The sequence below is a fragment of the Saccopteryx bilineata genome, chromosome 2 (assembly GCF_036850765.1).
Source record: "Saccopteryx bilineata isolate mSacBil1 chromosome 2, mSacBil1_pri_phased_curated, whole genome shotgun sequence".
In the NCBI taxonomy this organism is placed as follows: domain Eukaryota; kingdom Metazoa; phylum Chordata; class Mammalia; order Chiroptera; family Emballonuridae; genus Saccopteryx; species Saccopteryx bilineata.
In genome coordinates, this window is record NC_089491.1 from 391911515 (window position 1) to 391937638 (window position 26124).

A 26124-nucleotide genomic window follows, 5' to 3' on the forward strand; every position below is an offset into this window, starting at 1 on the left:
GAGGATCTATTTCTAGATTATTCTGTTTCATTGTTCTATTTGAACATCAAAGTTTCTTAATGAAAACAGATTTATATTAAGTGTTGGCATCTAGTGGTTATGTGTCTTCTAATTTTTATTCTTGTTCAAAATTATCCCTGCAATTCTAGGTCCTTGGCATTTTCATATATATATTTTAATGATTTTTTCAATTATTCTACCCAAAAATGTTGGGATATTCATGGGCATTACATTAAATATATGTTAACTTTGGAAGAATGGGAATCTTATCAATATTGAGATACCCAGATATGAGCTTGCTATACCTTTTCACTTATAAACATGTTAAAATTTCAGCAATTTTTTTCTTTCTTTTTTTTTACAGAGACAGAGAGAGAGTCAGAGAAAGGGATAGATAGGGACAGACAAACAGGAACGGAGAGACATGAGAAGCATCAATCACCATTTTGTTGTTGCGACACCTTAGTTGTTCATTGATTGCTTTCTCATATGTGCCTTGACCATGGGCCTTCAGCAGACAGAGTAACCCCTTGCTCGAGCCAGTGACCTTGGGTCCAAGATGGTGAGCTTTTTCTTTTTTTCTCAAGCCAGATGAGCTGGCGACCTCGAGGTCTCAAACCTGGGTCCTCCGCATCCCAGTCTGACGCTCTATCCACTGCACCACCACCTGGTCAGGGATCAGCAATTTTTTTACATTTCCAGTGTAGATGGTTTGCACTTTTTTTTTTTTTTTTTAGAGAGAGAGAGAGGAACAGGAAGGGAGAGAGATGAGAAGCATCAAGTCATAGTTGTGGCACTTCAGTTGTTCACTGGTTGCTTTCTCATACGTACTGGACCAGGAGGCTCCAGCTGAGTCAGTGACCCTTTGCTCAAGGTGGCGACCTTGGGCTCAAGCAAGCAACCTTGAGCTTCAAGCCAGCAACCTTTGAGCTCAAGTCAGTGACCTTGAGCTCAAGCCAGACCTTGGGCTTCAAGCCAGTGAACTTTGGGCTCAAGTCAGCAACTCACTTCTGAGTATATATACAAAGAAACCCAAAATACTAATTCAAAAGAATATATGTACCCCTATGTTCGTTGCAGCACTACTTAACAATTTCCACGTGCTGGGAGCAACCCATGTGCCCTTCAGTAGACAAGTGGATAAAAAAGTAGTGGTACATGTATTCAATGCAATATTACTCAGCCATAAAAAGAGAGAGAGAGAAGGAAAGATATTGCCATTTGTGACAGCATAGATGAACTTAAAATGTATTATGCTAAGTAGAATAAGTCAGAAGGACAAATACCATATGTTTTCACTTATTTGTGGAATCTAATGAACAAAATAGACTCAGAGAACAGACTGGTGGTTGGCAGAAGGGAGGGGAGTTAAGCGGTGAAAAAGATGGTCATTAAGTACAGATGAACCTAACCAGTGGTGGTGCAGTGGATAGAGCGTCAACCTGGGACACTAAGGTCCCAGGTTCGAAACCTGAGCATGGGCTCATCCAGCTTGAGCACAGGCTTGCCAGCTTGAGCACGGGGTTGCTGGCTTGAGCATGAGATCATAGACATCACACCATCGTTGCTGGCTGGAGCCCAAAGTTTGCTGGCTGGAGCCCCCTGGTCAAGGCACGTATGATGAGCAATCAATGAACAACTAAAATGCCACAACTATGAGTTGATTTTTCTCATCTCTCTCCCTTCCTCCATTTCTCTCTCTCTCTCTCCCCGCCCCCATGCTTGCTAAAAAAGAAAAATTACAAATGAATAGTTACAAACTAGTTTGGGGGATGTAAAGTACAGCAGAGGGGATATAATCAATAACATTGTAATAACTATATATGGTGCCAGGTGGGTACTTGAAATATGGGAGGGACCACTTTATAAAGCACATGGTAATCTAACCACTATGCTGTACACCTGAAGCTGATGCAAAATAATATTGAATGTAAACTATAATTGAAAAATAAAAAATAACAATGAAAAAGAATCACCACATCTAATGAAGTCTGGCTCAGTATCAGGTAAAATAAAAATATCAGTTTTAAAAGAGAAATACTTTATTAAATGTTCCCTTTTTTTGGAAAAAAAAATACCAGGACAAATTTAATTTGTTTTATGTGATTAGAGTAGCCTTTACCCATTGTGATTCTGCAAAAAAACCCACACAAATAAAATGCTGAAACTACAACAGGAATTAAGAACCCTCAGCAGGGAGCTGGGTGTTTCACACACTGTTTGGGAGAAATGTCAGGTGACACAGCCCCTTTAGGGAACCGTCTGGCAGTGTCTTCAAAAGTTGAGTATGTGCCTAGGTATGACATGACCTGGCCATTCCAGATCTGGGTATTAACCAAGGGAAATGAAAGCATGTGTCCATACAATGAATTTTTGAGTGAAAGAGGCTAAACAGAAAATAGTACATACTGCATAGTTATATCTATTTTTAAAATACTAGAAAATGTGAACTAATCAAGAGCGACAGAAAGCAGATGAGAAGTCACTTGGTGAAGGGGCAGAGGTAACAGAGAACAGAAAATGACTGCAAAAGGGCCACTAGGGGTCCTGGCCAGTTGCTCAGCGTTTAAGAGTGTCCTCCCGAGACAACAAGGTTGCGGGTTCGATCCCTGGTCCCGGCTCACATGGGAAGCAACCAAAAAATGCAACACTGAGTGGAACCACAAATGTTTCACTTCCCCTCCCCTTTCTCCCTTCCTCTCTCTGTCTCGCTAAAAATCAATAAAAAGTAAGCGTTAAATTGTAGATTTTAAGTCTGTGCAGTTGTGTGTTAATTATACCTCAGTAAAGGTAGTTTTTAAAAAACTTTTCACTGGATCTACTCACCATCTGTAATGGACACTTTCATTAACATTTTGACCTAAGATGTATTTATATAAGGCACAAGTCAAATTAGTATTCTCATACAAAAACAAAAATAAAAATGAGAGCCAGACTTTTATACAATGCAGGCACCCAGGATTGAGCCCGGGCGGGGAGACCCGCTGGGTCCTCAGCCTCCTCGGCACCTGGAAGAGCAGCTCTTCTCCACAGGTGTGTCAGCACCTGGCTGGGTTTCTGGAATGTGTCGCTATCTGAGCTGACTTGAGAAGTTAGTCTTTACTAAGCGCATAACACAGCCTTTCCGAGAATAAAACAAAACTTGCAACACCACGCCCACCCGCTAGGGTCCCCTGCGGGCAGGTCCTGAAAGCCCTTAAGGACATTTGATATTCTCCCTAGTCCCTGGACTCAGGAAACCAGCTCTGACCTTTCTTTTAAATAGTGAATTAATTTACTTCCCTTTGCAACTGAAGACATGATGACCGGGTGAGAAAGGCTGTAGGCCACCATGTTTGTATAGCAGGGTTAATATAAACAAGAGCAGGGCTATTTTAAAGCCAGTAGCCGCGACCCCCATCACAGCCACCTGGCCCGTGCAGGTTCGCATTAGATTCGGACAGACAGTAATGAAACAACGAAGCCAAGAACTGGTAGGCTGTTACATTTAATCCTAGCTTGCACCCTGCGGGCGAGAAACACACACAGTGGGAAAACACTTCCCTTTCCATTGAGGGCTCTCAAAGCCACTGACTCATCCGAGAATCAAAGGTTTCTGTTGTAAAGTAGCGCACCTTAATTCCGTGATTTATGTAGAGACACCAAGGCAGGATACAGAAGAGTTTTTAGGAGATTTATTAATAAGCTGGCTGCATATGACTTACACAGGGTATACCTAACCCAAATTGTGTGTCCCCAAAATAGCCCTGCAGCTAGTTATATAGACTTGATCACATATAGGTTGGGGGAAAAGGAGGGGGAGCATGACACAATAATCATTAACAAGCTTACAATATTCGTCTATAGCAGGGGTCAGGAACCTATGGCTCGCGAGCCAGATGTGGCTCTTTTGATGGCTGCATCTGGCTTGCAGACAAATCTTTAATAAAAAAATAATATTAAAAATATAAAACATTCTCATGTATTACAATCCATTCATTTCCTATCACTCATGTTCATGGTTGCGGGTGGATGGAGCCAATCACAGCTGTCCTCCGAGACAACACCAAATTTTTAATGGATAATGCGTAACGTACACGGGTCGTTGTATGGCTCTCATGGAATTACATTTTAAAATATGTGGCATTCATGGCTCTCTCAGCCAAAAAGTTTCCCGACCCCTGGTCTATAGGCTCTATAAAAAACATTCCTACATATTGAAACTTACAAGGTAACACAATAGTGGTGTCATTTTACATATCAAAGACATTCACAAATCTTTCCGTGTACCTCCCATCCCTTTGTCTAGAGGTATATGTTACTCTCAGGACTCCAGGAAGGGAGGAAGAGTTAAAATCAGTGTGGGATACGTAAATATTGCCTCTTATTGAAAGGGAAAGGAAGTTCTTCAGATAACCTTTCTCTTCTTTGTTGTCTAGGAAGTAGTGGCCTCAGTCCTTCCGGAGAACTATAGTTAAACTATGACTACTAGATGACCCATTTGTCCTTGTAAGCCAGGAGAAAGCTTCTGCATTCTTCTCCCTCCATTTTCCACAGAATGGAGGGGACAAGAAGCCTGACTTTTCCTCTTTAAAATGGCGTTGCCAGTACTAAGTTTTGCAGTTCTTTGGCACCTTATCACACTGCTGCCTTCTGCTCCGTGGGCCTTGCAGTCCTGGCCCCAGCCTCAGCCCCGGCCTCCTGCCGCTGCTGGCTCTCCACAACGTCCAGGGCAGTCGGCAACTCACGAACCTGTGATTCCTCCTCCAGCGGCTGCACCATTTCCAGGTGAATCTCGCAAACCTGGTCGGCCTCCTCCAGTGCTTGCTCCAGCTCCAGGGTCGGCATCTCTTTCTCCCCATGTTTGCTCCAGCTCCTTCCACTGCTTGGTTTGCAGGTCCCGGGCAGCCTCTTCCACAGAGCTCTCGGTTTCCTCACGCATGGCTGTAAAAGTCAGCTAGCCTACTGTCCCCAAAAGGACAGCCATGGGGAACCATAACAGCAGCCAGTCCTCTACTCCACCGCTCAAAAGTGGTGGTGGCTCCATACCGATGTGTATCGAATCCTGCCACAGACTATGCCAAATGTAAAGCCAGTAGCCACGGCCACCATCACAGCCCCTGGCCCATGCAGGTTCACATTTGATTCAGATAGATGGTAATGAAACAATGGAGCCAAGAACTGGTGGGCCATTACCTTTAATCCTAGTTCACACCCAGCGGGCAAGAAATACACACAGTGGGAAAACACTTCCCTTTCCATTTAGGGCTCCCAAAGCCACTGACTTATCCGAGTTTCCTAGAATCAAAGGTTTGTACCTCACCAGCCTTATTCACCTCTGTTCCCCATCTCCTTCTCTCTGCACAAACTCTGCACAAACTGGCTTCTCCTTCAGCACTCCACCATCTTGGCTGCTTCTCCTCTGCAATGCTAATTTCAGGAACAGAGAGAGAGAGAAAGAGAGAGATCGGTCTGCCCCATTTTATAGTGTAGCAATCAAAACCTTTAAGCCAATATACAAATAAGGAAGTCTCTGATACAAAGTCACTTATCTGAGGCATAAATGGGGTTCCTCATGAGAGTGCACTACCCCACATCATGCAACAGTCAAGGGTGTGGGGAAAAGTTTCCTTTTGAAAAGATCTTAGTATTAAAGGGGTGGGAAAGGCTTAGTCTTAAAACTAAGCCTTAGGCTATAATGACTTTGCTGGCTTACAGCCTGTCCCCCACACCCAATGCAAACTATAAGCGAGCAAACATATATATCATATTTGCAAACTTATTTGACCCACAGCTATGCTTGGAGGTAGAAGCCCAGAGTGCAAGGCCAGGCTCTGCCCGTACTCACTTGTGTCTGGTTGGACCAAGAGTATGATGGAAGTGGTCCTCTGAGACTTCCAAGGCTGTATTATAATCAGTCATAGAGGGTTTCTCTTGTTCACTGGAACACCTCTGCTCCTGGAGCCCGGTTCTACCATCGTACTTCCATAGTGCTTCCATAGTACCACCCTAGTACTTCATGCTGAAAAGGACACATATGGAAACTCGGGTCAAATCCAGGCTGAGCTCACCCTCAAGCCATCTTAGCGTACGCACAGGACATGTGAGTCAAGAAGTCCTGTTGGAAGCGGACCCTCTGCTCCATCAAATCCTCTATCTCTAGGGAGGCTCCAGACGGGATGTAGCAGAGAAGAGCCACGCCCACTGTTCCCCTTCCAAATACCTGAACCACAGAATCCGTGAGCATAGTAATAATAAATGGCTGTTCTTGAAAACCATTAAGTTTGAGGGTGTTTTGCCAAGACAGCAGCAGATAATCGGAATACCTGGAATATGTTTTCCTATCCTTTTATTTTCAAGCATTTTGTTTGAGTCTCTTATAATGAACATGTTTTTGTGTTATAAAGTAACGCACCTTAATTCGCCAGGTTATGTAGACACCAAGGCAGGATACAGAAGAATTTTTAGGAGATTTTTTTAAAGTTTTTATTTTATTTATTCATTTTTAGAGAGGAGAGAGAGAGAGAGAGGGAGAGAGAGAGACAGAGAGGGAGAGAGAGGAGAGAGACAGAGAGAAGGGGGGAGGAGCTGGAAGCATCAACTCCCATATGTGCCTTGACCAGGCAAGCCTAGGGTTTCGAACCGGCGACCTCAGCATTTCCAGGTCTACGCTTTATCCACTGCGCCACCACAGGTCAGGCAGGAGATTTATTAATAAGCCGGCTGCATATGACTTACATGGGGTATAGCTAACCCAAATCATGTGTGAGCAAAATAGCCCTGTAGTTAGTTATATAGACTTGATCACATTTAGGTTGGGGGAAAAGGAGGGGGAGCATGACACAGTAATCAATCATTAATAAGCTTACAACATTTGTCTATAAAATCTATAAAAAGCATTCCTACATATTAAAACTTACAAGGTAACACAATAGTGGTGTCGTTTTGCATATCAAAGACATTCACAAATCTTTTAGTGTCTACCTTCCATCCCTTTGTCTAGAGGTATATGTTACTCTCAGGACTCCAGGAAGTGAGGAAGAGTTAAAATCAGTGTGGGATATGTAAATATTACCTCTTATTGAAAGGGAAAGAAAGTTTTTAGATAACCTTTCTCTTCTTTGTTGTCTAGCAAGTAGTGGCCTCAGTCCTTCCGGAGAACTATAGTTAAACTATGACTACTAGATGACCCATTTGTCCTTGTAAACCAGGAGAAAGCTTCTGCATTCTTCTCCCTCCATTTTCCACAGAACAGAGGGGGCAAGAAGCCTGACATTTCCTCTTTAAAATGGCGTTGCCAGTACTAAGTTTTACAGTTCTTTGGCACCTTATCACATTTGGATGTTCTTTTTTTTTTTTTCCTACCTGAGGGTCTCAGAATCAGACTCCGGAAGAGGGACCCAGAACCTTTCAGAGGGAATGTTTATCTGCAGTAAAGCCTGAACCAGCACTTTGGGTCTTTTTTCCTTTAGACCCCCATTTCTTCGGCCCATCCTTCCTTCCTTCCTCTGGGAAGTCGGGCAGCAGGTTTGCTCTGCCTCTCCCCAGCCGCATCTCCCTCCCTCAGCCTCCAAGTCGCCTGATCCCGGGAACTTCGAGGTTTCCTGCAGAAGAACCTCGAAGGCTCACCAACCAAGTCACACCGCGCGGGCGGAGGAGGTTGCCATGGCGACAAGTCCAGGGGATGGAGGCGGCGGAGGCTCGGAGAGCCGCTTCCGATTGGCTCGGCGGCCGCGAGCGTTCGCCGCGCGCACATGCGTAGTGGCGCACAGGCGAGGTCTCGGCGGAGCCGAGGCGCGCGGGTGGGTGGGTTCCGGCTCCTCGGGAACCGGCGGGCTGGACTCGCGCTGTCCCCCCCTGCCCGGCCGAGACGCGAGCTGCTCTCCGGGGAAAGGCAGCGGCGGAGCCGGAGGCCGCTCGGCAGCGCGGGACGGAGCCCGCCACGCAGGCGCCCGCCGCCATTGTTGCCCGGGGCCTCCCGGCCGCTCCGGCGGCGCGTCCGCCGCTTCCCGGCGACAGGTAAGGATGCCGCGGGGAGGGGCCGCCGCCTCCGCCGGTCCCCGCGCGGGCGGGCCTGGCGGCCGGGCGCGGAGTGAGCGCCGTTGCGGGGCCCCGGGAGGAGAGGGGCTGGGGGGGCCCGCAGGACCTGCAGGAGGCGAGGCCCGCGCGGCCACCACGCAGGACCCCCCCCACCCCTTGTCCACGGGTGGCTTTGGTGACACCCGTGTGCGGGAGGAGGCCCCGGAGCTGGATGGAGCCTTGTGGCCCCAGATGGTGTGGCTTCTTCTCCAGGGCAGGTCGGTTGCAGGTGTTCTTCCAACAGGGATCTTGGTTTCCCTTTCTTTTTTTTTGTTCTTTTTCTTTCCACAAGGAATTGTCACCTTGAGAAGCACGTCCACCAAAAGCCCTTCCTCTCCTTCTTTGCAGTCCAACCGGCCTGTCTCCCTCGCTCTCCTGGCCTCAGATACAGAAAAGCTGGAATAGGTGGGCATTGTTCCTATGCGGGACAGGTAAAGGACTCGCCCCTTCCCACCCCCCCTTTTTTTTACAAGTCTAAATTTCTAACAGGAGACCGAAGTAAATAGTCTATGTGTTTATCTGCGCTCACGGGAGAGTCTGGTTCTGTCTGTGGGTGTGTCTAGCGGAGAGCACTAGGAATTCTTGACCTTGTGGTCTGTTCTTGTGTTTCAGGGTTTCTGAACCATCCCTGCGGGTTCTAGGCACCAGACTGATCACGCTTTAGCTTGACTCTGTCGTGTCCCTTGGCCGCAGGAGCCCTAGAGAAGTCTCTGTGGCTCTGTCATGAGACTTCAAGCAGTTGGCTCGCTACTAGGGAAGTAAAAAGGATATTATTACCAGATCCCCTCTCCCGCAATGCCAGCCCCAAGCAGGAGGATGACCAGTTCTTCACGCTCCCAGATCTTTCTAATGTGGAAGCCAGACAAGGCTCCGAGCGGACCCCACAAAGTGGAAAAAGAAACCCTGGCTTCCAGACTCTTGCGGGACACTGAGACCCGTCGACAGAACTTTAGGAACTTTCCGTACCCGGATCTGGCTGGTCCTCGGAGAGCATTGAGTCAACTCCGAGAGCTCTGCCTGAAGTGGCTGAGACCTGAAATTCACTCGAAGGAGCAGATCTTGGAGCTGCTGGTGCTGGAGCAGTTCCTGACCATCCTGCCGGGGGAGGTTCGGACGTGGGTCAAGTCCCAGTACCCGGAGAGTAGCGAGGAGGTGGTGACTCTGGTGGAGGACCTGACACAGATTCTCGAGGATGAAGGTGAGGAGGAGCAGAGCAGGGAGGGGAGGAGTCCTGGGGGGTTAGGAAAGATAACGAACATGTCAGAGAGAAGCCTGTTGAAGGAATCAGGAGAAGGCAGGCAGTGAGTGAGTGGGAACAGGCGTTAACATGAGTCCGTCCTGCACGGTGTTCCCCTTCAGATTTCCTGGGACCAGATACACATTATCTAAGCCCAGAGGAGCTGTGTCGTAAAGCAATGACCAGACAACCAGACTACCTCCTCGTGAGCCCTCAGGAAGTTGACCTGCAGAGGTCTGGACCATTCTGCTGATAAGTCATTTGCTTAGTGAGTTGGATTTTACAGTGACATGCTTCCAGATAGATAGAAAAGGGGCTAGAAAACATTTCTTTATTAACTGGAGACACGACTCATGGAATTTAGATCATGAGGATTTAGTAGAAAATTGTGAATTGGGTACATATTCGTAAGCGTTGCAAAGCAGACTTCTTTTTGAACCCTACGCTGATGATTTAGGACAAGTTATTACCTCTTCCCACTGATTTTTTTTTTAATTTTTCTATTGATTTGAGATAGAAAAAGGGAGGAAAGAAGAAGAGAGATAGAAAGACATACCACCTCTTTCCTCTTAGTTGTTCCATTTAGTTGTGCACTCTATTTGCGTCTCGAATGTGCCCTGACCGGAGATCGAACCCGCGACTTTGGAGCTCTGGGACAGTGCTCTATCCATTGTGCCACCTGGCCAAGGTCCCCCGCTGATTTTTTGCACTTAGGGGTGCTTTGTTTTGTTTCCTTCTGATTTCTCACTTTAAGACGGTGTAGGCATCCAGTTGGTAGTGAGTTCCCTAGGCAGGTCAAACAGGACTAACCTCCATCATGGTCTCTTTCTGTTCCCTAGCGGCTCCTCAGAGCTCTGCCCTTTCCCAAGAGGTCCCAGAGGAAGACCCCAAAGAAAGACATGCTTTCCAGACTAGGTGGCTAAGTGACTTGGTGACCAAAGTGAGTTTTCGTGTCCTCTGTGATTTTAAAATTCCTTTGTAGTATCTGATGACATTTTCTTTCCTGGACCTCTAACTTCTATGACTCCAAAAGTCCCATCCAGGACCTACGCCTGTTTTTCCCCTTCCATCGCCTTGGCCTTGAAGGTAGGTGAATGCCCTGTGGAAGAAGTGGGATTACTATTGCTCACTCTCTGGCTTGAAGGCAGCAGCATCTCCCGGAGTTTAAGGGGGTTGACCTACACAGCCAGATAGATCCAGGTTTGGTTCCTGGTTCTGCCACTGAACCTGTAATTTGGAGCAAGATAACTGATTACTCAGCCTGAGTTGACACTAATAAATAGAATATTCCTCTTAGATTATGAGGATTAAATATGAGACTTGTTACCCTGGATTATAATAAGTGATCAATAAGATCACAGTAGGATAGAAAATAGTTACTAATATTTTTTTGTCATTAAAAAGTAATTAGCCTTACCAGGCAGTGGCGTAGTGGATAGAGCATTGGACTGGGACGAGGAGGATCCAGGTTCAAGACCTTGAGGTCGCCAGCTTGAGCGCGGGCTCATCTGGTTTGAGCAAAAGCTCACCAACTTTAGCCCAAGGTCGCTGGCTCGAGCAAGGGGTCACTCGCTCTGCTATAGCCCCCTTGTCAAGGCACATATGAGAAAGCAATCAATGAACAACTAAGGAGCCGCAACAAAGAATTGATGCTTCTCATCTGTCTCCTTTCCTGTCTGTCTGTCCCTCTCTCTCCCTTCTCTCCCTTTCTCTGACTCTGTCTCTGCCACACAAAAAAAACAAAAACAGGTAATTAAAAGCCTTGTGTTATATGCTGTTCCTTTTTTTTCTTTTTTTAGTGAGAAAGGGACAGATAGGAAAGGAGAGAGATAAGAAACATCAACTTGTTGCTGTGGCTTTTTAGTTGTTCATTGATTGCTTTCTCATATGTGCCTTGACCAGGGGGCTTCAGGCGAGCCAGGGACCCCTTACTCAAGCCAGCGACCATAGCATGATGTCTAGGATCCTATGCTCAAGCCGGTGACCTTGGGGTTTCAAACCTGGGTCTTCAGCATCCCAGGTTGATGCCCTGTCCACTGCTCCATCACGTGGTCAGGCTCTTTTTTAGAGAAAGAAAGAGACAGGAACATCGAACTGCTCCTGTAGGTGCCCAGACCGGGGACTCGAACTGGCAGCCTCTGTGCTCTGGGACGAGGCTTCAGAGCTGTCCGGCCAGGGCTGACTTTATGTTGATTTCTAGAAGGACAGCAAGAGGAAGGGAGGGAGGAGAGGGAAGTATTAGTTGTTCCACTCAGCTGTACATTTTTTGGCTGCCTCCTGTGTGTGCCCTGACTGACCAGGGATCAAACCTACAACCTTGTTTCAGGACAACACTCTTACCCAGGTGTCCCCAAACTACGGCCCGCCACACCTCCGGAAGGGGCACCTCTTTCCTTGGTGGTCAGTGAGAGGAGCACTGTATGTGGCGGCCCTCCAATGGTCTGAGGGACAGTGAACTGGCCCCCTGTGTAAAAAGTTTGGGGACCCTGCAACCTACTGAGCTAGCTAACCAGCCAGAGCCAGTCTCTTTTTTTATTTTTATTTTTATTTATTGATTTGAGAGAGAGAGAAAGAGGAAGGGAGAGTGAAAGAGAGGGAAGCATCAGTTTGTTGCTCCCCCATTTATGAATTCATTGATTGATTCTGGAATGTGCCCTGACCGGGAATCGAACCTGCAGACTTGGTGTAGCAGGACAGCACTCTAACCTAACCCTAACCCTAACCTGGGCGGGGCTCCTGCCTACGAGTTCTTACATCAGGTTAAGTGACATGTGATGTTTCAGGAGTCGATGACATTCAGAGATGTGGCTGTGGATGTCACCCAGGAGGACTGGGAGCTGATGCGGCCGGCGCAGAAGGAGCTGTACAAGACCGTGACGCTGCAGAACTACTGGAACATGGTCTCCCTCGGTGAGCCCCGCCCAGCTCCCCCAGCTCCCCCCAGCGGGTCTGTCTTCCTCCCCCCAGCTCCCCCCAGCTCCCACCAGCCTGTCTGTCTTCCTCCCCCCAGCTCCCCCCAGCGAGTCTGTCTTCCTCCCCCCAGCTCCCCCCAGCCTGTCTGTCTTCCTCCCCCCAGCTCCCACCAGCCTGTCTGTCTTCCTCCCCCCAGCTCCCACCAGCGGGTCTGTCTTCCTCCCCCCAGCTCCCACCAGCCTGTCTGTCTTCCTCCCCCCAGCTCCCACCAGCCTGTCTGTCTTCCTCCCCCCAGCTCCCACCAGCGGGTCTGTCTTCCTCCCCCCAGCTCCCACCAGCGGGTCTGTCTTCCTCCCCCCAGCTCCCACCAGCCTGTCTGTCTTCCTCCCCCCAGCTCCCCCCAGCGTGTCTGTCTTCCTCCCCCCAGCTCCCCGCAGCCTGTCTGTCTTCCTCCCCCCAGCTCCCCCCAGCGTGTCTGTCTTCCTCCCCCTAGCTCCCACCAGCCTGTCTGTCTTCCTCCCCCCAGCTCCCACCAGCCTGTCTGTCTTCCTCCCCCAGCTCCCACCAGCCTGTCTGTCTTCCTCCCCCCAGCTCCCACCAGCCTGTCTGTCTTCCTCCCCCCAGCTCCCACCAGCCTGTCTGTCTTCCTCCCCCCAGCTCCCACCAGCCTGTCTGTCTTCCTCCCCCCAGCTCCCCCCAGCCTGTCTGTCTTCCTCCCCCCAGCTCCCCCCAGCTCCCACCAGCCTGTCTGTCTTCCTCCCCCCAGCTCCCCCCAGCGAGTCTGTCTTCCTCCCCCCAGCTCCCCCCAGCCTGTCTGTCTTCCTCCCCCCAGCTCCCACCAGCCTGTCTGTCTTCCTCCCCCCAGCTCCCACCAGCGTGTCTGTCTTCCTCCCCCCAGCTCCCACCAGCCTGTCTGTCTTCCTCCCCCCAGCTCCCACCAGCGGGTCTGTCTTCCTCCCCCCAGCTCCCACCAGCGGGTCTGTCTTCCTCCCCCCAGCTCCCACCAGCCTGTCTGTCTTCCTCCCCCCAGCTCCCACCAGCCTGTCTGTCTTCCTCCCCCTAGCTCCCACCAGCCTGTCTGTCTTCCTCCCCCCAGCTCCCACCAGCCTGTCTGTCTTCCTCCCCCCAGCTCCCACCAGCCTGTCTGTCTTCCTCCCCCCAGCTCCCACCAGCGGGTCTGTCTTCCTCCCCCCAGCTCCCACCAGCCTGTCTGTCTTCCTCCCCCCAGCTCCCACCAGCCTGTCTGTCTTCCTCCCCCCAGCTCCCCCCAGCCTGTCTGTCTTCCTCCCCCCAGCTCCCACCAGCCTGTCTGTCTTCCTCCCCCCAGCTCCCCGCAGCCTGTCTGTCTTCCTCCCCCCAGCTCCCACCAGCCTGTCTGTCTTCCTCCCCCCAGCTCCCACCAGCCTGTCTGTCTTCCTCCCCCCAGCCTGTCTGTCTTCCTCCCCCCAGCTCCCACCAGCTTGTCTGTCTTCCTCCCCCCAGCTCCCACCAGCCTGTCTGTCTTCCTCCTCCCTTGGGAGAAATGGGTGGAGCCTCTGAAGTGCTTTGCTAAGAATGGGGCCTCAAGGTCAGTTGTTACCCCCGTCTGGGCACGGAGGCGGTATGCCTCTTCCCTTTCCCCAACCGGAAGGTTCCTAAAGGGAGGATGGTTGGAAGCTGGCACCCAGTGCCACGCCTGGCCTGTTCCCCACGTCTCCGCCGGTCTCCTTCCCCCATAATCTCTGTGCACATCTTCTCCGGTGACCCAGGAAATCTTTCCCAGCTCTGAAACGGACGAGGACCTAATTTATTAGATCGCACGTGTGAACTCTTGTTCTCCTGTCGAGCTCTGTCCGCATGGCTAAGAAGTCAGGTCATAAAGTTTGAGCAAATGTTTATCTCCAGGATAAAGCTCATTCTGTTCTCCTGGACAGGACTTACAGTGTACAGACCAACCGTGATTCCCACACTGGAAGAACCGTGGATGGTGATAAAAGAAATCCTAGAAGGCCCTAGTCCAGGTGAGAGAAGCGGTTTGCCCCCAGCCTCTGTTACCCTGCGTGTGGGTCCAGGTTCAGACATGCCCAGTCATTCTCCACAGAAACATCCAGGCTTCAGGAGCGCTGCGCTGTCCGCCTCACATCCTTACAGAAGCCTCCTCCGGGAGAAGGTGTTCCAGGCGGGATTCACACACCTCTCCGTTGTGTCTCCTGGAGCCTTTCCCACGACCCCTGCATCCCACCCTTAGCGCTCTGTCTGAGGCCTTCATGGTGTGGCTGTGCTCTCCCTCAGCACACGTGAAAGTCTCCTAAAATCTGAAATCCCAAACCTTCTTTTTGTGTTTCTTTTCTTCTGTTTACTGACAGAACCTAGTAACCCCGTTTCTATATTTATCTTCTAATCATTTTCCTACATAAATACAGTGCCATTCTTTCACTCCAAGTGTAAATATTTACATTTATACAGTAATGTTAGCTAATGTGTAATCAGATACTTAGATTTCTCCACCGGTCCCAAAGTATTCTTTTCCCCAGAAGTACCCTGTATAGATGTTTCTCCTGCTCCACTTGGTTAGCCTGTAGTAGCCCTTTTCATAGAATGTTCCATAGCCTTTTCTCTTTTCTTTAATCTTTCATGATATTAACATCTTTTGAAGGATCCAGGCTAGGTTTTTTTTAAAAAAAAAAAATCCACATTTGCCTGAATGTGGCAATAATTAGATTCATAATTAGATTCAGGTTAAACATTTTGCCGAGAGCCCTTTACGGTGTGCACTTTCTGTTGAGTTTCCTCAGGAGACACGTATGTCAGTTTGTCTCATTGTTGATGATACTCAGTTTGGTTAAGGTGCTGTCTCATTGGATGTGTCCATTTTAAAGGTGTATTTTTTTTCTTTCTAATTAGGAAAGAAATCTGTGGATTGACACTCATGACTACCCTATTCCCGATAACCTTTAATTTATTAGGTTCTTAGCGTACACTGATGAGCCTTGCTTTGTTACATTGCTGGTTACAAAATGTGATTTTCTAAGTTAGCCATCTCTTTTAAATGATTAATTCTGTAAAGAATATCTATCCCAGTCCTGGACGGGCAGCTTGATTGGTTAAAGTGTTGTCCCCATACTCCAAGGTTGCGGGTTCAGTTCCCCAGTCAGCGCACACACAAGAATCAACCAATGAATGCATAAATAAGTGAAACAAAATCAATGTTTCTTTCTCTCTTTCTCTTTCTTCTTCTCAGCCCATTTTTATGTGTATATATCACTGTAGACAGATAGAATTTTTTTTAAAGATTTTTTTTATATTTTATTTATTGATTTTTAGAGAGAGAGGAGTGAGAGAGAAAGAGAGAGACAGAGAGGAGAGGGAGGAGCAGGAAGCATCAACTCCCATATGTGCCTTGACCAGGCAAGCCCAAGGTTTCGAACCAGCAGCCTCAGTGTTCCAGGCAATGTTATCCCACTGTGCCACCACAGGCCAGGCGGCAAATAGAATTTTTAAAAAGTCATTGTATTATTAGTTCATTCCAGCCTTGGGGTATTTTTTTCCTCCATTTTTGATGCTCAATTGTCCCAGATTTGGGCAATGTAAGACTTTTTTTTTTAATTGAGTATAATTAACATAAAACATTGTATTAGTTTCAGATGTGCCACATAATGATTTGATATTTCTATACACAGCAAAATTATCACCCAAATAAATCTAGTTCCCATCAGTCACCATGTATAGTGACAAATTTTATGTGGGAAGAGAACCTTTAAGTTCTCTTTGTTTTCCATACAAGATTTATTCCCCATACAAGAATCAACCAATGGGCCCTGGCTGGTTGGCTCAGTGGTAGAGCATTGGCTTGGCATGTAGAAGTCCTGGGTTCGATTCCCAGTCAGGGAACACAAGAGAAGCGCCCATCTGCTTCTCCACCCTTCCCCCTCTTTTTTTTTTCTCTCTCTCTCTCTCTCCTCCTCCTGCAGCCAAGGCTCCATTGGAGCAAAGTTGGCCCAGCCACTGAGGATGGCTCTATGGCCTCTGCCTCAGGCACTAGAATGGCTCCGGTCACAACAGCAATGCCCCAGATGGGCAGAGCATCACCCCCTGGTGGGCATGCTGGGTGGATCCCGGTTGGGCACATGCGGGAGTCTGTCTCTGCCTCCCTGCTTCTCACTTTGGAAAAATACAAAAAAAAAACCCAAACCAATGAATGTGTAAATAAGTAGAACGACAAATTGATGTTTCTTCTCTCTGAAATCAATTTTTAAAAATTTTCTCTCTCAGAAACTTAAATATGCATTACAGTTTTATTGATTACAGTCATCATACTGTACATTACATCCCCAGGACTGACTGACTTTGCAATTGAAAGTTTGTACCTTTTGACCCTTCACCCATTTCTCCCCCCCCACACCCCATACACCCCTTCTCTGCAGCCACGGACTAGTCTCCATACCAGCGAGCCTAGTGTTTTGTTTTTTGTTTTTCTTTGATTTGTTGGTGTTTTTGTCTTGTTTCTTTAGATTCCACATATAAGCGAGACCATGCAGCATTGGTCTTTCTCTGACTGACGGCACCTAGCGTGGTGCCTGCAGGGCCTGTGCACGTCCACAGAGCAGGCTTCCTTCCTACGGCCGAGGAGTAATCCGTTGTCCATAGACCACCACGTCCACAGAGCAGGCTTCCTTCTTACGGCCGAGGAGTAATCCGTTGTCCATAGACCACCATGTCCACAGAGCAGGCTTCCTTCTTACGGCCGAGGAGTAATCCGTTGTCCATAGACCACCACGTCCACAGAGCAGGCTTCCTTCTTATGGCCGAGTAGTAATCCGTTGTCCATAGACCACCACGTCCACAGAGCAGGCTTCCTTCTTACGGCCGAGGAGTAATCCCTTGGTCTATAGACCACCACGTCCACAGAGCAGGCTTCCTTCTTATGGCCGAGTAGTAATCCGTTGGTCTGTAGACCACCACGTCCACAGAGCAGGCTTCCTTCTTACGGCCGAGGAGTAATCCGTTGGTCTATAGACCACCACGTCCACAGAGCAGGCTTCCTTCTTACGGCCGAGTAGTAATCCGTTGGTCTATAGACCACCACGTCCACAGAGCAGGCTTCCTTCTTACGGCCGAGGAGTAATCCGTTGGTCTGTAGACCACCACGTCCACAGAGCAGGCTTCCTTCTTACGGCCGAGGAGTAATCCGTTGTCCATAGACCACCACGTCCACAGAGCAGGCTTCCTTCTTATGGCCGAGTAGTAATCCGTTGGTCTATAGACCACCACGTCCACAGAGCAGGCTTCCTTCTTACGGCCGAGGAGTAATCCGTTGGTCTGTAGACCACCACGTCCACAGAGCAGGCTTCCTTCTTACGGCCGAGGAGTAATCCGTTGGTCTATAGACCACCATGTCCACAGAGCAGGCTTCCTTCTTACGGCCGAGGAGTAATCCGTTGTCCATAGACCACCACGTCCACATAGCAGGCTTCCTTCTTACGGCCGAGTAGTAATCCGTTGTCCATAGACCACCACGTCCACAGAGCAGGCTTCCTTCTTACGGCCGAAGAGTAATCCGTTGTCTGTAGACCACCACATCCACAGAGCAGGCTTCCTTCTTACGGCCGAGGAGTAATCCATTGTCTGTAGACCACCACGTCCACAGAGCAGGCTTCCTTCTTATGGCCGAGGAGTAATCCGTTGGTCTGTAGACCACCACGTCCACAGAGCAGGCTTCCTTCTTACGGCCGAGGAGTAATCCGTTGGTCTGTAGACCACCACGTCCACAGAGCAGGCTTCCTTCTTACGGCCGAGGAGTAATCCGTTGTCTGTAGACCACCACGTCCACAGAGCAGGCTTCCTTCTTACGGCCGAGGAGTAATCCCTTGGTCTGTAGACCACACCCTCTTTGTCACTCATCTGATGATGGGCACTGAGGTTTCTATATTTTGACTATTCTAAGTAATGCTGCCATGGACAAGGCGTGCGTGTATCTTTTCGAATTAGTGTTTTCATTTCCTTCAGATAAACATCCAGAAGTAGAATTGCTAGACCTTATGGTAGTTCTCATGTTAATTTATGAGAAACTCCCATGCTGATTGCTGTAGCAGCTGCACCGGTTTAAATTCCTGTGAACAGTTCACGTTCTTGCCCCAACATTTGTTCTTTCTGGTTTGGTTTGGTTTTTATAGGAGCCATTCCAGCAGGTGTGAGGTAGCATCTCCTTGTGGTTTTAAATTCCATTTCCATGATGATGAGTGATGCTAAGCATCTTTTCAGGTGTCTGCCGACCATCGTGTGTCTTCTAGTATGAGTGCTGCCGAAGCGAGCACCATCGTGTGTCTTCTAGTATGAGTGCTGCCGAAGCGAGCACCATCGCGTGTCTTCTAGTATGAGTGCTGCCGAAGCGAGCACCATCGCGTGTCTTCTAGTATGTGTGCTGCCGAAGCGAGCACCATCGCGTGTCTTCTAGTATGAGTGCTGCCGAAGCGAGCACCATCGCGTGTCTTCTAGTATGTGTGCTGCCGAAGCGAGCACCATCGCGTGTCTTCTAGTATGTGTGCTGCCGAAGCGAGCACCATCGCGTGTCTTCTAGTATGAGTGCTGCCGAAGCGAGCACCATCGCGTGTCTTCTAGTATGTGTGCTGCCGAAGCGAGCACCATCGCGTGTCTTCTAGTATGAGTGCTGCCGAAGCGAGCACCATCGCGTGTCTTCTAGTATGAGTGCTGCCGAAGCGAGCACCATCGCGTGTCTTCTAGTATGAGTGCTGCCGAAGCGAGCACCATCGCGTGTCTTCTAGTATGAGTGCTGCCGAAGCGAGCACCATCGCGTGTCTTCTAGTATGAGTGCTGCCGAAGCGAGCACCATCGCGTGTCTTCTAGTATGTGTGCTGCCGAAGCGAGCACCATCGCGTGTCTTCTAGTATGAGTGCTGCCGAAGCGAGCACCATCGCGTGTCTTCTAGTATGAGTGCTGCCGAAGCGAGCACCATCGCGTGTCTTCTAGTATGAGTGCTGCCGAAGCGAGCACCATCGCGTGTCTTCTAGTATGAGTGCTGCCGAAGCGAGCACCATCGCGTGTCTTCTAGTATGAGTGCTGCCGAAGCGAGCACTGCCGAAGCGAGCACCATCGTGTGTCTTCTAGTATGTGTGCTGCCGAAGCGAGCACCATGTGTCTTCTAGTATGTGTGCTGCCGAAGCGAGCACCATCGCGTGTCTTCTAGTATGTGCGCTGCCGAAGCGAGCACCATCGCGTGTCTTCTAGTATGTGCGCTGCCGAAGCGAGCACCATCGCGTGTCTTCTAGTATGTGCGCTGCCGAAGCGAGCACCATCGCGTGTCTTCTAGTATGAGCACTGCCGAAGCGAGCACCATCGCGTGTCTTCTAGTATGTGTGCTGCCGAAGCGAGCACCATCGCGTGTCTTCTAGTATGTGTGCTGCCGAAGCGAGCACCATCGCGTGTCTTCTAGTATGAGCGCTGCCGAAGCGAGCACCATCGCGTGTCTTCTAGTATGTGTGCTGCCGAAGCGAGCACCATCGCGTGTCTTCTAGTATGAGCGCTGCCGAAGCGAGCACCATCGCGTGTCTTCTAGTATGTGTGCTGCCGAAGCGAGCACCATCGCGTGTCTTCTAGTATGTGTGCTGCCGAAGCGAGCACCATCGCGTGTCTTCTAGTATGAGCGCTGCCGAAGCGAGCACCATCGTGTGTCTTCTAGTATGAGCACTGCCGAAGCGAGCACCATCGCGTGTCTTCTAGTATGAGTGCTGCCGAAGCGAGCACCATCGCGTGTCTTCTTTGGGGAAATGTCTATATAGGTCCTCTGCCCATTTTTGGGCTGTTGAGTTGTATAAGCTCTTTATATATTTTAGACATTAACCCTTATCAGATATATGATTTGCAAATATTTTAGGTTGCTTTATCATTCTGTTGATGATTTCTTTGCTGTGCAGAAACTTTTTAGTTTTATGTAGTCCTACTTACTTATTTTTGCTTGTTTCCTTTGCTTTTGAAGTCAGATCCAAAAAAAATCATTGCCAAGACTCATGTCAGGGAGCAGCTTGTTGCCTGTGTTTTATAGGAGTTTATGTTCAGTCTTACAGTCAAGTCTTTTTTTTTTTTTTTTGTATTTTTCTGAAGCTGGAAACGGGGAGAGACAGTCAGACAGACTCCCGCATGCGCCCGACCAGGATCCACCCGGCACGCCCACCAGGGGGCGCCGCTCTGCCCACCAGGGGGCGATGCTCTGTCCCTCCGGGGCGTAGCTCTGTTGCGACCAGAGCCACTCTAGCGCCTGAGGCAGAGGCCACAGAGCCATCCCCAGCGCCCGGGCCATCTTTGCTCCAATGGAGCCTCGTCTGCGGGAGGGGAAGAGAGAGACAGAGAGGAAGGACGGGGGTGGGGGGATGGGGGGTGGAGAAGCAGATGGGTGCTTCTCCTGTGTGCCCTGGCCGGGAATCGAACCCGGGTCCCCCGCACGCCAGGCCGACGCTCTACCGCTGAGCCAACCGGCCAGGGCCACAGTCAAGTCTTTAATTCCTCTGAGTTGATGTTTGTGTGTGCTGTAAGATGGGGGTCCAGTTTTATTCTTTTGCACATGTCTGTTCAGTTTTCTCACCACCTATTGAAGAGACTGTCCTTTCCTTTTTTGTCCTAGATTGACCATATATGCCTGGTTTGGGCTCTCTGTTCTGAAGTATTAATCTGTGTCTGTTTTTATGTCATTACCACACTGCTTTGATTACTCCAGCTTTCTGACATAGTTTGAAATCAGGGAGTATGATGCCTCTAAGTATTGTCCTTTCTCAGGTTTGCTTTGGCGGTTTGAGGTCCTCTGTCATTTCATACACGTTTTAGCGTCATTTGTTCTATTTCCATAAAAAGTGCCATTGGAATTCTGGTACCTGTAGATTGATTGCTCTGGGGGACATGGACCTTTCAGCAATATTAACCCTTCCAGTCCATGAGCCTGGAATAGCTTTCCATTTATTTGTGCCATTGGAATTCTGGTACCTGTAGATTGATTGCTGTGGGGGACATGGACCTTTCAGCAATATTAATCCTTCCAGTCCATGAGCCTGGAATAGCTTTCCATTTATTTGTGCCATCGGAATTCTGGTACCTGTAGATTGATTGCTGTGGGGGACATGGACCTTTCAGCAATATTAATCCTTCCAGTCCATGAGCCTGGAATAGCTTTCCATTTATTTGTGTCTTCTTCAGTTTCTTTCATTAAATTGTTTTCTCATCTTTTCTATTTTTACTTTACTTTTTTATGCAGTTGTAATTGGGGTTGTTTTCTTAATTTATCCTGATAGTTTGTTGTTTGTAGAAACAACAGATTCTTGTATTCTGCTACTTCAGTGAATTTTTTAGTTCTGACAGGTTTTTGGTGGGTTTATTAGGTTTTTCTATATATAAAATCACAATCATCCACAAATAGGGACAGTTTTATTTCTTCCTTTTCAATTTGGGTGCTTTTTATTTCTCACCTACTGTTCTGGCTAGGACTTCCAATACCATGTTGAATAAAAGTGGCAGAGTGTATAAAAGAATGTATCCTTGTCTTGTTCCAGATCTTAGAGGAAAAGCTATCAGCCTTTCACCATGAAATATGATGTTAGCCGTGGGCTTGTCTTATACGGTCATTATTATGTTGAAGTATGTTCCCGCTATACCCACTTTTTGAGAGTTTTTATCGTAAAAGGATGCTGAATTTTGTCAAATGCTTTTTCTGCATCTTTGAGATGGTCATAAGATTTTTATACTTCATTTTGTTAATGTGGTATAGTACATTACTGATTTGTGAATGTTGAATCATCCTTGCATCTCTGAAATAAATCCCAATTGACTGGTGTATGGTCCTTTTAACACATTGTTGAATTGGATTTGTGCTTTTTTTTTTTTTTGAGAATTTTTGCATCTGTGTTCATTAGGGATGTTGGCCTGTATTTCTCCTTCCTTGTGATGTTCTTGTTTAGTTTTGGTATGAGGAATAATGTTGGCCTCGTAAATGTGTTTGAAGACATTTCTTCCTCTTCAGTTTTTTGTAGACCGTCAATGAAACCATCTGGTTCTGAACTCTGTTGGGAGGTTTTGATTACTTAGTTAATCTCTACTAGTAATTGTCTTCAGATTTTCTGTTTCTTCATATACAGTCTTGTAAATTCCTAGGAATATATTTATTCTAGATTCTCCTGTTTTGGGGCACATAATTGCTCATAGTAGTCTTTTATGATCCTTTGTATTTCTATGGTATTAGTTGTGTTTTATTTTTATTATTGTCTTTTATTTCTGATTTTATTTATTTGAGCCTTCTTTTTTTCTTGGTAAGCCTAGAGAGAAGTTTGTCTTTTTTGGTTATCTTTTTCAAAGAACCAGCTCTTGTTTTTATTGATCTTTTCTGTTATCTTTTTAGTGTCTATGTCATTCTTTTTGTTATTACAACTTTTTTTGATTAATCCAACATAATTTTGTCTATATCATTTATTTTTATTTTGATCTTTATTTCCATCCTTATACTAATGTTGGGCTTTATTTGTTCTTTTCCTAGTTCCATGAGGTATAAAGTTAAGATTTTTTTGGAGTTTTTTTCTTGTTTTTTGAGGTAAGAATATATCACTATGAACTTCCCTCTTAGAACTACTTTTACTGCCTCCCATAAATTTTGGTATGTTTTTGTATCAAGGTGGTTTTTTACTTCTTTGTTAACCCACTGGTGGTTCATAGCATGTTGTTTAATCCACACCTAGTTGTGATTTTTTTTAGTTTTCTTCTTGTAGTTGATACCTAGTTTTATACCATTGAGATTGAAAAAGATTCTTGATATAATTTTATTTTTTTTTACTTTATTAAGACTGGTTTTGTGGCCTAACATGATCTGTTCTGGAGACTGTTCCATGTGCACTTGAGAAGAATTTGGGTTCTGCTGACTTTGGATGGAACATACTGTATATATCATATAAAGTCCATGTGCTCTAATGTGTTCTTTAAGGCTGTTATGTTTTGGGGGTTTTTCTTAACGAGCGAGAGAGAGAAAGTGAGAGAATAGACAGGGACAGACATACAGGAAGGGAGAGAGATGAGAAGCATCAACTCATAGTTGTGATACCTTAGTTATTTATTGATTGCTTTCTCATATGTACCTTGACCAGGGGGTTTGAACTAAGTCAGTGACCCCTTGCACAAGCCAGCAACCTTGGGCTCAAGCTGATAACCCTGTGCTCCAGCCGGATGAACCCACGCTCAAGCCTGCGACCTTGGGGTTTCAAACCTGAGTCCTCAAAGTCCCAGGCCGATGCTCTATCTACTGTACCACCACTTGATCAAGCTCACTTTTTTTTCAAGGTTTTATTAATTTTATAGAGGATTAAAGTTATCCCAGTCATCATCCCACACAGTGTTTCCCACTGTGTGCACCTCTCTCAGCTCTGTCACCTGACCTAACTCTGCTCTGTGCCCGTGTTGAGTAGTGGGAGCTTCCTTTTTTAATTTAGTCTTGTTCTTCTCCCCTTTTATTCTCCTCTATTCGTTATTTTGTTTCTATTTTGGCATTTTCCTTTCTCCAAATAGAGGAAAACTTTTTATATTCTTTTTATTTCAGAACAGGAAACAGAAGCCCAAGATTGTAATCCAGTTAAAAATACTACTCAACTCAGAACAGATGGAACCCAGACCATCAAGTTGGAAGATCCGTGTGACTGTGGTGATGGGTTAGAGAGGTGGGCACCAGATATCTGCCAGAAGCTCCTCCCCCATGGAAGGAATTTCCGTTTGAAGTCAGTCTTGTCGGAAGCAGATGAGCCTACAGCAGAGTATCTCAGTAAATACGATATATACGGAAACCATTATGAACAGCATTCAAACCTATTTATAGAGTTTGATACCCAGTCAGATAGTAAAAGTTCTATGTGTGATGAAGGCAGGGCCACCTTCACTCACGTCTCATACGGTGTCGTTCATGGGAAAATCCAGCCGGGAGAGAAGCCTTATAAGTGCAGCGTGTGCGGGAAGAGGTTTAGGAAGTACCCGTCCTTCGTGAAACACCAAAGCGCCCATACCAAAGAGAAGTCCTACGAATGTGAAGAGTGCGGGAAGGGGTTCCGGCACCTGTCGTCCCTCATCGCGCACCAGAGGATGCACACGGGGGAGAAGCCGTACGAGTGCCACCAGTGTGGGAAGGCCTTCAGCCAGCGGGCTCACCTCACCATCCACCAGCGGATCCACACGGGCGAGAAGCCGTACCGCTGTGACGACTGCGGGAAGGACTTCAGCCAGCGCGCGCACCTCACCATCCACCAGAGGACGCACACGGGGGAGAAGCCGTATAGGTGCTTGGAGTGCGGGAAGACCTTCAGCCACAGCTCGTCACTGATCAACCATCAGAGAGTCCACACTGGAGAAAAGCCTTACATATGCAACGAGTGTGGGAAGACGTTCAGTCAGAGCACACACCTCCTTCAGCATCAGAAAATACATACCGGAAAGAAACCATACAAATGCAACGAGTGTTGGAAAGTGTTTAGTCAGAGTACTTACCTTATTCGACATCAGAGAATTCATTCCGGAGAGAAGTGTTATAAATGTAACGAATGTGGAAAAGCCTTCGCTCATTCCTCAACTCTAATTCAGCACCAAACGACTCACACTGGAGAGAAATCCTATATTTGTAAAATATGTGGGAAAGCCTTCAGCCAGAGCGCCAACCTCACGCAGCATTACAGGACGCACACGGGAGAGAAGCCGTACAAGTGCAGTGTGTGTGGGAAGGCCTTCAGCCAGAGCGTGCACCTGACCCAGCACCAGCGGATCCACAACGGGGAGAAGCCCTTCAAGTGCAACATCTGTGGGAAAGCCTATCGCCAGGGTGCAAACCTCACTCAGCATCAGAGGATCCACACCGGAGAGAAGCCCTATAAGTGTAAGGAGTGTGGGAAGGCGTTTGTTTACTCCTCGTCGCTGAATCAGCACCAGAGAACTCATACAGGAGAAAGACCTTACAAGTGTAATGCGTGTGATAAAGATTTCAGCCAGAGAACATGCCTTATTCAACACCAGAGAATCCACACGGGAGAGAAGCCCTATGCATGCCGGATCTGTGGTAAAAGCTTCACTCAGAGCACAAATCTCATTCAGCATCAGCGTGTCCACACAGGTGCCAGACACCGCAAGTGATGGCTGTGGCAGACTTGAGGTGTTACAACATAATCACTTAAATTCTGTTTTGTATGCTCTCTCTGTGGTAACACATTATTCAAAAGAAAAAAGTGCAAATATATATTAGATATCGCTGGGCGGAAGTATCAGAATTAGTTGTGTGGACCTAACCTATTTAAATTGACTGAAATTTGAGAAGAAAACGCCATTCCCTTCTTATTTGTGATTTGGGTTATTCCAGAAAGAAACCCTATGAAAGAAAGAGTACTCGGAAACCTGTAAACTCACCAACTCTTAACTGTATTTCACGTACTTCTCAGTGAGGCCTTACGAATGGGAACGCTGCCCTCAGGTAGAGATTTCACACGAGAGAGTCTGGGTCAGGAGAGGAGCTGCTCTCGGGCTGGAGTGCTGCCCAGCTTTGAAGCCTTAAGTGTGTGAAGGTCCCCTCCCTGTGTGCCTCCCTCGTCCTGTCATGCCCTGTGGGGCCGGTAGGTTGGGGGAGGGGGAGGGGGGGAATTGAAAGTATCTTCAAGGTTTCTATATGACCACTGTTTATACTTCCCTTTCAACACTGAAATCGTATGGGAAGAGAACCCTAATAAAAGATGACTTTAGGATAGAGGCACTAATGTGTAGACCACCGTTAGGCATGCACAGATTTACTTAAACAGGCAAAAGCTAAACACCCAAGCTTAAGTGACTCTTTAAAACAGCCTTAGTTATACTAGGTTTTGATAGCTGTCATCCTATAGGGAAAAAAATAAGAATACAGTTTATCTTTTTATTTTTTCACCTGAATT

General features: G+C 47.6%; 1 protein-coding gene across 3 annotated transcripts in view; it reads left to right on the plus strand.

Moving 5' to 3' along the window:
- LOC136327280 (zinc finger protein 624) overlaps positions 1 to 25795 on the plus strand; it is a 36700-nt gene extending 10905 nt beyond the window's left edge. The window contains exons 1-7 of one of the 3 annotated variants that reach the window (XM_066264316.1): positions 7797 to 7998; positions 8351 to 8489; positions 8671 to 9256; positions 10135 to 10235; positions 12079 to 12205; positions 14122 to 14208; positions 23769 to 25795. In XM_066264316.1, the coding sequence (XP_066120413.1) occupies positions 8854 to 9256; positions 10135 to 10235; positions 12079 to 12205; positions 14122 to 14208; positions 23769 to 25339 (2289 nt within the window). In that variant the 5' untranslated portion in view covers positions 7797 to 7998; positions 8351 to 8489; positions 8671 to 8853 and the 3' untranslated portion in view covers positions 25340 to 25795. Of the gene's footprint in view, positions 7999 to 8350; positions 8490 to 8670; positions 9257 to 10134; positions 10236 to 12078; positions 12206 to 14121; positions 14209 to 23768 lie in introns of those variants that run through there. The other 2 variants (XM_066264317.1, XM_066264318.1) reach the window with 2 other exon arrangements.
- The last annotated feature ends 329 nt before the right edge of the window (positions 25796 to 26124 follow it).